Here is a 13,096-nt window from a genome sequence, read left to right as displayed (position 1 = left end):
CTTTCACCATTTGTTTTACATCTGAATCTTGGAACAGCCAACAATTTATAACAAGAATAAGACATCTGACTTTTTCATGAGGTCTAAAGTTCTGCTAAATACTTAGGTGGCAAATGCTTAAAGGTGCTCTAAGTGATGCTGGGAGTGTTGACATTCGAATTGTTGTCAAACAAAACGGAGGCTAGCTAGACCCTCCCTCCTCCTCATCCCGTCTCCTCCCTCCTCCCCTCCCCTCCGGCATAAAGGAAAGTCAAAGTATAGTCACTAAAAACAAAGTTAAGTTTTACTGATACTTCATTCAATGTGTAATGTCACCAAGTTAGATAAATGCTTTTATATATTGCAGAACAGAATGCAGAAAAAGACAAACATTGTCTTAAAATCGTTTCGCCACCTGAGGTTATAACTGTAACTATAGCTCCCATACAAGGACGCAATAATAGCAAGATAACGTTAGATTCGCGTTTCCCAGTGAGCATAAACAACGGCGGCGGCGTAAACAAATTTAGTCAAAGTTGTCAATAGCCTATAAATGAACATTCAAATCCATAACAAACAGTGGGTGAAAACAATAATTCACACAAATTGTCGCCCTACTGTGAATTTGCTTGACCATTTACAATAGAGATTGATCGCTAGCTGAAACATATATGTTGTATTCACCAAAGCTAACGCTGACTGCATAGTTCTAGCTAATTACATCCTTGTGTTGGTTTGGCGAACATGAACGTCAATTTAGAAAGAAAAATGGATTTACCTGTTCTGCAAAAACAGAGCAACTGAATGTCGGATTGGAAGCCCTTCTGCCGGCGGAGTTCTCGCCACCTTTCGAGGGTTTTTCCGATGTAAATTCGGGACTTCGCGCGTTCCTTATCCTTGTCCCTCTTCTTTACAATTTGTTCATCGGAACGTCGTCTCTTTAGTCGTGTGTCGGCCATAATTCAAACTTCCCTCTTCATGCTCCTCTCTCGTCTCTCCTCCACACCCCCTTCATGTCCACGCGCACTAACCCCCAAACCACACCCCTCAAATACTTCTTGTCGGTGATTGGCTGGAGCACTGTTTGTTATGTTTCGTGGTGCGGGTGAGCCCAGTTTGTTTTTATTGCCGTTTGTGGAGCCTGTGGTGTCTAGAGAGACCGCGTTTTTTTACAGTGTGTTCAGGGGACAGGCAACTAGCGGATAGTGAGGAGATGTTTGCTGTATGTGACAAAAAAATGTTTGGCCTAAAAAACGCGTGACATCACTTAGAGCACCTTTAATATAGCAATAATAAGATCTAATCAACCCGAAAATGAACTGGTAACCACAGTAAAGAAGCTAAAACTTGAATGTATATAGAGTATATTTGTATTTTGTTTAATACATTTACTTGTAAAGTAAAATTGTGGAAGATAAGACTTTTTTTTTGGGAGAAAAAATAGCTTGTATTTAATTTTCTTATGTTTGACCCCCTTCATCCAGAATGCAGAATCCCTGAAAATATTCAAAAGACAGCTGAAAACTCATCTCTTCTGTGCAGCTCTTAACCTCATCATAAAAAAAAACTATGCTTTTACTTTCCTTTAAATCCCTCCTTATTCTAGCTTATGCTACTCACAGCAATATCTGACACTTTGTATTTTGAGCACTTCTTGTGTATATATTTGCCTCTTCACGATGAATCGCTTGCTGTATTCCTCATTTGTAAGTCGCTTTGGATAAAAGCTCCTCCAAAACGAAAACTTTTACTTTTACATCACTACATTCCAAAGCATAATATTGTAATTTTTACTCCACTACATTTCATAAAATCATGCCTTTCCTCATTATTTTGAACTGAAGAAATCGCCACCCGCTCCGAGACCCGAGCGATGTCCGATTCGTGAACAAATTTCAATTATACATTTTTTTCAATTACCCTGTTAAATCGCACTGAACGATTAATTCGTGATTTGGACTCATCTGAATGCATCTGTTCTTGAGTCAGCAACTCCATGATTCAAATGATCACAGCGGGTGAGTTAATAATTCACTGAATTGTTAAAGGAATAGTTCACTTAAAAATTTAAATTCTGTCATCATTTGCTTACCCTTAAGTTGTTTCAAACCTGAATGAATTTCTTTCTTCTGCTAAACACAAAAGAAGATATTTTGAAGAATGTCGGTAACCAAACAGTTGATGGACCCTATTGACTTCCATAGTAGTAAAAAAAAAAACTATTTAGGTCATTGTGGTCCATCAACGGTTTGAAACCTATCAACCTATAGAAAGATATTCATACAGGTTTATGCTACTCGGAGGATAAACCTGTATGTCATAATCATTTGTTAAAGGGGTCATATAATGCCATTTTTGTACAAGCTAATTATGATTCTTTAGGGTCTAAATTAAAAGTTTGTAATATACTTCAATTAAAAATTCTCATTAGTATTGTAAGAAAACACAAATTTTACCTGGTCAAAAACAGCTGTGTTTTCAGCACACCGTTCAAGTGCATGTGTCTTTAAATGATAATGAGCTTTGCTCACCCCGCCCGTCTGTTCTGTGCATACACCGTTTGTAACACAATAACCATAACGCGTTGTTCATTATAAACGTGGGATTATGAATTATATTGAGAACGTCGTACATAGAAAACATGCCGTAATGTACCCGAGTGTAAAAATAGCCGCATTCATCGTGAAGCGTGCTAGCGATTTGCAAAGATTAGTAATATAAAGATTAATATAAAGCTTAATAAAACGTTACACTCACTTCAGTTCTTCTGGAGGTGCAGCAGGAACACGAAGTTGGTACCGATCCTTTTTTCAGGAACAGCTTTTAGCAAAACCAGCTTTAAACTGACCCTCGTTTGTAAAGCAGTCTAGTGAAATGATTCGCGCAAACATGAAAGCATTGACGTTGATCGTGGGGAATATTCCCTTCGAAAACAAACTCAGCCACTGCTTCTTCAGCGGTTCGGATTTAGGAACATCAATATGACTGTGTTCCTTATTACACCCAAGAACAGAACACGACAATCGCTTAGATGCCATTCTGCTCAGTGCTCCAGCTGACGCGCCGGTCCGCGCGGGCTATGATTGACAGCTCGCTCACGAGCGAGGGCGGGGCTGTGTTGAAACGCAACTGTCAATCAACAATCGTGGGAGGGGCGTCGATTTTGTGACGTCACAAAATCGAACAGCTTGATTTGAGATGGGGGGGAACATAAAAGAAGATATAAAAAAAAACACTGGATGGATTTTTATCATTTTATGATGGTTGTGTACAGGCACTGCCAACACACATTTCAGTACAATCAGCTTGTAAAAGTGCATGTACCATTATATGACCCCTTTGACAAAAAAATATTACTTCATCATTATGATCTCATTGTTTCTGCCTTAAAGTATTACATTGTTTAAATTAATTTAAAAAAAATTTTAACTGTCATTTGTATATGTACTTTTCTGAAATACATAACTTAGACAGTTACCTCTGATAACAGATCACTCTAAATTTGTAATGTGGACTCATGCATTTCCTGTAAAGCTGCTTTGAAAATTATGTAATAAATGTTAATTGAATTTAAGCAGGAAGTCCTTTCTATTGGCTGCTACCAGATTGTTTAATGTGCTATAATCACTGGTACTGTGTATATACAGTTTGGACCTAGTACAGTCTTGTGTGTGTGTGTGTGTGTGTTTGATGAAGCTGCTGTGACAATGCAATTTCCTGTTAACCCTTTAGAACCGGCTGTGTCGTCGCCAACACATACCAGCAAGCTGTATTCATTTTACCGTAACTCTTCAACCGTTTGCACTATCAAAACCATTCAAATTGCCCCTGACAGTAGACAACATGCGCTTTTCGAATAATAAAGTATCTATCAATCAAACAAATTCACAAGTCAAGCCAAGAGCAGGAGGTCCTCCGAGCTTGAGTGCGTGTGCGACTGATGGCACAAAAAGTTACTAATGCCGAATTTTAGGATTTATTATTGTAAATGAATTTCATATTTAGTTCACGACTGTCGATTGTTTGTAAACTAAATCTGCTGTTAAAGGGAGAGCTGTTTAAGCCCATTGTATGAAGTGCTTGAATGTGGACAGGTCCACGTGTGTATTACCGTCCGAATGGGGAAAACGAAACAATGTTAAAATAATTCAAATAAATGCCCATCCCGTAGTAGCTTCAAATGATAAAAAACTGGTATGTTTGCATAGTGTACACATTTTGCCCTATGTGACGGTTTTGTATTCTGTGTTTATTTGTCAACACATTTACACACATTTTGTTTTTCCTCGGTTTTATATACTAAATGGTGTATTTTTCTTTTCTTTTTTTCTCTTGTTTGCACACTTGAATTATCAGTAGTAGTTATCAGTGTGAAAGGTTCTGGTAATAAAATAAAATAAATTCTTACCGGCAGATCAATACATATGTGTCTGCATAATCAATGAGGACATCAATGACTAGTGCTGGCTACTTAATTCATAATAATTCATAATGATGTCAGACTGAGCTCTATCTGTCTGTCTACTACATTATAACCCCCTCCTCCCCCCAAACATATTTTCAGCAGTAGGATGGTGTATATAAAATTGCAAAATAAATTAACATTTATTAATCAGTACTTTTTACTATTATTACTTGGGTATATTAATAATCAAGTACTTTTGTTTGAGTAAAATTGAAAAGCAGTACTTGTTACTTTTTCTGGAGTAAAACGTTAGGGTATCTGTACTTTTACTCAAGCACTTGATTTGTGTACTTCGTCCACCACTGTTCTCTCTCTCAAAAAAAAAAAAAAAAAGAGGAGAAAAAAGTATTTTAATATATTGTGATAGGGACCCAATTAGTCATTAGGAGAATCACACCGGGATGGGACACGGAAGCAGTTGGCGTGCAAGATGGGGGATTTAAAATTGGGATGTGCAAATAACGTTTCTAAGACCTTGTTTCAGACAAAGGTTAATAAAAGCAGTCTAAAACTAGCACTGTGCTGGTACCAAAAGCAGTGCCAACTCTTCTCTATAATCATTGAGGCCGGAGCTTCACTGCACTCAGACAGCGCTAACAATAACCTTTTCACTTCACTCCAAACACAGTCCGTTAACTTGTGCCCCTTTCTACTAGTGACAGTAGCCATTTTCCCATTTAAAAAAAGGGAGCATTTCTTAAAATAATGTAATCTTATTTTACAATAGTTATCAGGTTGTGTTTGTTTGACCTGTTCTATTCCTATGCATGTTTGTGTTGCAGAAGGTGTGCACCAAATGCGGAATCGAGACACCAGGCAGTCAAAAAAGGGCTCAATGGCTTTGCAAGATCTGCAGTGAACAGAGAGAGGTACAGTACTACAAATGTTTTCACTTCATGCTAAATTACCCCATTTTGTCTTTAGAAGAACTAGTTGTTCAGATGTTAGAACTTGGATGAAGAATGCCAATAATAGATTATGAAAAATTCCAAGACATTTAATTTCTATACTGATAACCATCACAGTCTCAGACAGACCGCCTACAGTCTGCCCACGTTCTGACCATCTAAAGCATTTTGCAGACAAAACTGGGAAGCACTTGTGAAAATCTCAAAGTCCAAAGGGATTCCCTGGTTGCACTGCAACTCTGGAGCTTAGGTGCACAGGGTTTTATCACAGTAATGCTTTTTATCATGTCTGGTGACCAAGACTATGGCAGTGAAACTAAATACAGTATGTGTTGCACAAAAATATTTAGCCATTACTTGCAAATACTGTGGGTTCGTTCAAATTTACTTTTAGTACGATTGTTTTAAACACGCAGCAAAACTGCGCAGCATTAACCAACCAAATCATTTGACAAATAGTCACATATTAGTAACAGGCTAAAATAGCATTACATTTCACGTTCCTTGCAGCTAATTCATTACGATGACGTAAAATAGCGTGATCAAATGTACAGGTAATACAAAAACTAATTTACCTCATCCGTGAACATGATTCGTAAATTCCATACATCTCTGGATAGTGAAAATGACATCTCCCATTGTTCCACTCTCCTTCATAACGTCATCAATCTTCGCCTTTGTTATTGTTTTGAAAATGCAACCTCTAGCGGTGAAAACGTACAATATTGTGCCTTTAAGTGAACGAGTTGAGAAAGAAATCGGATGTGTATCATTACACTGGATCTGTGTGTGCATGGGGTCTTAGTGACAGCAATCTCCAAATACCAGCTGTTGTCTTTCATGTTAATCAAACAACAAAACACAGCTTAAACAAAGATTAATTAACACACACAAACACACACACAAGCTCTTGAAGCTCCGCCCTCTGTACCGGGAGCATCAGCTCATTTGAATTTAAAGGGACACACACAAAACAACGCGTTTTTACTGCCCCTCAAAAACGCACAATTTTAACATGCTGTACAACATCATCTGTGGGGTATTTTGAGCTAAAACATCACAAACTCTGGGGACAACAGAGACTTATTTTACATATTGTAAAAAGGGCATTATACCACCCCTTTAAGTAATAAATGGAAAACTAAAAAAATGTTTGCTGATCCAAAAGAAGATCTGATCTTTGACTTAAAAACCATAATATGATCCGAACCGTGAGTTTTGTGATCCGTTGAATCACTAACGGTTCCCATCATGGGATCATTTTGTGGATTTAGTTTTAATTAATTAGTTTTGGTTTAATTATTTTTTTCTTCTTCTTTTTTATTTTATTTATTTTATTAATTAAACAATCTGTAAACCTGAACATGAATGTATTTGCAGTCTTTTAAGACATTTCACATTTTTGGAATATAGAGTTCTTTAAAATGGAGTCAATGACCCTAGGCTTCTATATAGAACACCATTGAACCTCTGAGTGCACCAGGTTGTTGTTATGAGGAAAAACTAATCACTGTGTGTTTTCAAATCCATTGTCATTTCAGCCAAATGGTTTCTTACTGAATACACAGTTCTTTTCTAGAATAACCTACACTTATACATTTTGCATCAGTTTGGCTTTATTATATGTACTTTTTTAGGCCTATTTTTAAACAATTTTCCCCCTACATCATGAACACTTTCAGCAGCAGAACAGCAAAAGTGAAAATGATGGTTGACAAAGGTTATGACTCCAATAATGAGATAAGTAATGAGTAGTCATAGTAAGGTGAATCAGGCCGTATTGTTTGTGGTCAGACTGATGATTTACTACTGGACATTAATAAGAAAAATCTCATCTCTTTTAAGAAGGCTCCTTCAAGCTTGTGGAGAAATTTAATTGCTGCCTCTGTTGCCACGGTTTGTGTGTGTGTGTGTGTGTGTGTGTGTATGTAAGGTTCAGGGTCATCATGAAAGGAGGAGATGAAAGAGGAATCATTTAGCCTTCCAACCTCAGATAGTTCAAAACCACAGGCAGACTGTAATGCAGCCTAAAACATTCATTGTGATCATGTCGAGTACGTTAAAAATCAATTAATGCAAATAGCTGATTCGGGTTTAAATTGTGCTACAAGAGCACGATGCAATTGTATGGACGCTTCCTCTATCAGATGCTTTAAAGGAAAGTGTGATACTTAGTGCAGTTTTCACAAATATAAAATTCTTTCCATGAAGTTTTTCCTTCATACGGGTCCATAAAAACACGTGCAGTTCATTTTTAGTTCAACAAAACTGCACCGCTGTGAATAAAATAGGCTTCATTTCCAACTCAGAGCTGTAAAATGTGATACAGGCTCCATGCTGGAAAACTGTCTTATCACAGGTTAGGCAGATAATAGAGGCTTGTTGTCAAAAAGATTGTTTCTTACTGGATTTGGAGACAGTTTTGACACTTCTGTCAGTGCTCTTCCTGTTAGATGAGTGCTCTAGGTTTGCAGTTGAAACATTCTTTACTTTTCTTTATTCATTTTTTTTTATCTGGAAGACATGATATCTTCCTGTTCCATGTCAGCTCAGGCTTCACTTACGTTTTCACACTTTGGTTTTAGAAATTCTGACTATACTAGTATTTTTAGTAGTGATGGTGCATGTTATATGTCAACCTAAAACACTTGCCCTCGTGTCATTCCAAACCTGCATGCCTTACTTTCTTATCCAGAACAAATGTTTCAACTGTTTTTGTCCATACAGTTAAAGTCAGTGGGATCCAAAACATCCCTGGACCCCATTGGCATTGACTGTAGACAAAATCAGTTTTTGTTTAGCTGATAATAAATTGTAATAATCAATTCATTAATCAAACTTATTTAATCAACAAAAAAATTGTTCTTGACAAACATTTACATTACTCATAAGGCAGTTTATATATAAACTTGATATAATGATTTTCCTACTCTAATTGGTTGATGAAAACAACATTTAATTGGTGGCTGTAATAACTTGTTTTTGTAAAAGATTTATTCAAACATTCTTTAAAATAATAGACATCACTAACAGGTTAAGTAAAATATAATGAATGTGTAATATAGTGCATATGTTTTGCACATTCTCCTCAAGGTTTTTTTATTTTTATTTTTTTATTTTTTTTATAGTCTATCCATGGTTGAATGGTCTATCCACTTGTTTGTTAACAAATAATTATGACAATCAGTATTCATTACTTCATTACTTCACTTTACATTCATTACGCAGTAAGCGGTAGACCAATCACAACAGACCGGGCCATCTGACCAATCAGAGCAGAGTAGGCTCTTTGAAAGGAGGTGTTTAGAGAGACCAAATCTTTTATCAAACTGTTTCAGACATTGTGAGAAAAGAGGGGATGCTGCAAAGTATATTATGAGAGAAATAATTTTTTGACCTTGGATGCATGTAAACCTAATTCAGGAGATCAAAATTAGGAACCTTTAAAATGGCATAATAGGCACATTTTAAAATCAAGAAATGAATTATATCAACCCAGTACTAGTGTCCACACAGGTGACATGTTTATTTGTTGTAGATTATCTACATTGCGTGTGCAAATTAGATGCTAACACAGTCTGGAGAACTGCTAAAGAAAGTCACGGCTTCAGTCAGTGATTTCGGCCCTCCAAAAACATTGTGGTCCAAAAAAAAGAAATTCGTTTCTCATTCCATTAGTGCTATGGACATGTATGACATTTGAAATCCTGTGGCTTGTTGAGAAAAGTGTATGTATGTGTGTGTGTATATACAGGTTTTCTCTCTTGAAATTTGATTTATTTTTATTGTATTGTAAAGCACTTTGGCTCAACTATTGTTGTTAAACTTGTGCTCTACAAATAAATAAACTAGCTTGACTATTACTTTCTCATAGAAAAATCTCATAGACTTTGAATTGAGTGAGCGTTATCTGGAGACCAGAATAGAGACTTGGGATTGGACCAGTAAGCAGCCATGTAGCAATGCCCAAGCAATGACCCAGAACACCCTGGCAACCACATAGCAACGTGAACAAATCACTCAGAACACCTCAGTATCCATGTAGTAGTGTCCTTGAATTATCGTCATATTATTTTCTACTTCAAATAAGAACAAAATAAGAAAGTTACTTGCTGTGTTTCATTTGTAAGAAGGCCAACTGATCAGATGTTCTGATCTGATGTTTCCATTAGATTCTGAAAAGGTCAAAGAAAGATCCATTTAAGAAGTAATGAAATGTGTGTTTGGGGTTTGATAGGATTTGTCGCTTTCCCGCTGCGCAGTCACATAGTCAATAGTTTCATTCAATATAAGGCCTGCATAAAGCTTAAAAATATTGAAGAAATAATGTACAGGATAAAGGAAAAAAAAATATGCTGAGAAATATTCAGTTAGAAATTCAGCATTTCCCATTTACCTCAAAAAGAACTCTATATTGACATGCACCTCGTCCTCATTACCCATGTCACAGAAATAACACATTGCCCTCCAGCACAGAGCTCAGCTTCAGTGACCCCATCTCCGGTCACATCCCGCTCAAACACACTAACCTTCAGCGCTAATCACAGCACATCAGAGCGCGGTTAGCCACAGATATGTGCTGTCAGACGCTCCTTCATCACCTCTCTGTATTTAGAGCCCAGCAGGTAATATTGAGCAGTGAACGATGGGTAAAGTAAGAGTTGGACAGTGATAGGCTTAGAAGATCACTTATTAGCCTTAGGGTTTCACTTTGGTTCATGGTACTCTGAAAAGCCTTCTGTTACACATCACGGATAGGGGAAGTTTCACTGGAGAGGCACTGGAAGGATCCTGATTCAAGTTGAACATGCACTACTGTTTAAAAGTTTGGGCTCTAAGAGAAAAAAAAGAAAAAGTTTTTTTAAAGTCTCACTTAGACTTTAATAATATATTTATATAGGATCATAAATGCAGTAAAAACAGTAATATTGTGAAATAATATTAAAATTTAAAATAGCTGTTTTCTATCTGAAAATATTCCAAAATGTAATTGATTGATTGTGCAAAGCAGAATTTTCAGTATCATTACAAATGACATCTTCAGTGTCACATGATCCTTCAGAAATCATTTGAATATGCTGATTTGGTGCTCAAAAACATTTTGTATGTTGAAAACGGTTGTGCTGCTTTAATATTTTGTTAAAACCGTGGTACATATTTTTTATATTTTATATTTATTTGAAAAAAAGAAAAGAAATTGTAACAGTGTAGATGTCTTTACTGTTACTTGTGATCAATTTATGCATCTTTGCTGAATAGAAATATTCCTTTTGAAAAACAATTACTGACCTATAACTTTTGAATGGTAGTATTCTTGATGAATCTTATAATAATTCTACCAGAATTAAACAATTACAGTTTATTTTATGATATACTCTATTGTTTTAAATATCTATAATCATGAATATATCTAGACATTGTGTTAGGGATTCGCAACATATTGGTACCATTCATTTTTCATCTTGTACATTATAATGTTGATACATGATTTATCTTTACAGAGACCATAACATGAAAATGCTTATTGGTATTGGCAAGAAATTGAATATCGGCGTAGTTCAATTTTTTATAATTTTTTTGCCTGGTCATGAAGCAGAAAGTTTACAGAGAGTTCATTGAAAGATTGGTGTTGCCAAACCGTATTTATACTCGTGTACAGATCGGGCATCAGTGTGTAGTACAGATGTTAATTCAGGGAGGCAGACATGAATACTTGAATACTTGACAGTGTCATTCAATCACTATGGCTGCCCATGTCTTATACCCTTGTGTATAGACACTAAATTTCAAAGGTTCATTGAGTTGAGTTAACATTGTTATCTTGTTGATGTTAGCATAGTTTCTACTAGCATAATAGGTAGAGACTACTATAAGTAATCCATTGGCAAATTTTCAGAATCACTAACCTGTAATAAACATTTATTTTGTCAGAACATGCTGATTTTATGCTTATAAAAACACAAGATGCATTGAAACAAAAACGTGGATGGACTTTAGTTGCTTTTTAAGGGAATAAATGCTAGTTTAGTCTTTCGTCTCATCGGGAAAGCACAAGGCCCACAGAGCAATCCCCCGCATCAATTCTGCATCCATCCGTTCAGCCTGTGCTGCTATCAGATTACTTCTTGCTCTCTTCCCAGGACCTGTGGTTTTATCAGAGAGTGTCAGTGTTACCCCTGCCCTCTCAGGTTAAACGCACAGGCACAGTAAACACAGATGGCGCGAGCCCTGCTGATACTGTCCCAGGAGGCTGAACTACAAGTCAGCTCTGTTTGAGAAGCGTTTTCATCAACAGGAAATGGCCTACCAACACAGGAGAGAGATTCACAGTATGCTCCAAGATGCAAAATGTGAAAGCAACATTTACAATCGTTCAAAAAGCAATCCACATAAAAAAATACCGTCATAAGTACATGCATATATGCTTACAGCTTAAGCAAAATGCTTAAGATTCTAGCATGTTATTTGTTTGGTAACAGTTCTTCTAACCCTAATTAATGGAGTGTGTAGCTTTTCATTTCTTAAACAGCCATGTAGGAACACACATCATGACCATATTCCAGGATGACAACGTCAAGATTAATCCGGCTCCTCTTGATGGAAATAACATCACAACATTTATTTCCATCAAGAGGTGCATCAGTTTTTGGTCGAGATCTTGTATTGACAATGCAACTCTGTGAAGTCTCCTCCAGCACATCCCAAAGACTTTCAATGAATTTAAGGTCTGGACTCAGAGGTGTCAATTCATGTGTGTTAATAATTCTTCATGCTCCCTCCAAACCATTATTTACACCTTGAATACATGAGTGTTTCATAGTTAACAGAAACTAAAACCATAAACCATTAAAAAACTTTTGTTACTTTAAATAAAATAAATGTTAACTGAAATAAAATAAGTTTAAATGTTGTTGTTTTTTTTTTTCCAGCTAGTTGCCAAGGCAACATGAAGGCAACATGTCTCATTTTCATTTAGTTTAACTTGATGTACTAAAATAACAAATTAAAACAGAAATAAAAATGAATAAAAACTACAAGACAAATAGAAAAAATCTAATAAAAATGACTATGTACTAGTATTTCTAATCCATCCAGACTCATTTTCCATTCTATCTAATATTTCTAATCTATCTATCTCATAACAACCACCCAGAACACAATGGCAACCACCTAGCAACCACCCAGAACAATTATTTGATAATTGGATCGTTTTTCATGTGACGGCAACAAAATATTTGTAATTGTTATAAAAGGATCGAGAAAGACAAAATCAAGTAATAATGTAATACTTCAAACTACTTTAAACTTCTCGTCCAAACTTTTCCAAGCCAACTTAAAGTTTGTCTCGACGAACTTTCGCATCTAGTTTAACGATGTACTGAAATAACAAATTAAAACAGAAATAAAAATTAATAAAAACTACAAGACAAATAGAAAAAATCTAATAAAAATGACCAAATAAAAATATAAAAGTATTTGATACTAAAATAACACTACACGCCTTAATCATTATTTAAAAAAAAGTTTCTTACATTTTAAACATATTATACCTTTTAAACACTTTTTAATAATTTCTTATAAATATAAGATTTTTGGGGAGTTACACAACATGGCATTTTACAAACTTTAACTAATGGTCCGCAGGCCTTCTCTCTATGATATAGTTTCCTCAAGTCATGCAGGTTTGACTTGAGTTTTGTGAAAATGAGCATCATATCATTGACACAACATTTAGTAAGTCATA

At 35.8% G+C, this 13,096-nt stretch overlaps 1 protein-coding gene across 3 annotated transcripts in view; it reads left to right on the top strand.

The window, feature by feature from the left end:
* doc2b (double C2-like domains, beta) overlaps positions 1-13,096 on the top strand; it is a 241,731-nt gene that overhangs the window by 17,240 nt on the left and 211,395 nt on the right. For all 3 annotated transcript variants that reach the window (XM_082170723.1, XM_082170722.1, XM_082170724.1), the window contains one exon: positions 5,227-5,313. In XM_082170723.1, the coding sequence (XP_082026849.1) occupies positions 5,227-5,313 (87 nt within the window). The remainder of the gene's footprint in view (positions 1-5,226; positions 5,314-13,096) is intronic.

Source organism: Leuciscus leuciscus (assembly GCF_965113295.1).
Source record: "Leuciscus leuciscus genome assembly, chromosome: 5".
In the NCBI taxonomy this organism is placed as follows: domain Eukaryota; kingdom Metazoa; phylum Chordata; class Actinopteri; order Cypriniformes; family Leuciscidae; genus Leuciscus; species Leuciscus leuciscus.
The sequence above is the reverse complement of the archived record's forward strand: the minus strand, read 5'-3'. Positions and strand labels throughout refer to the sequence as shown.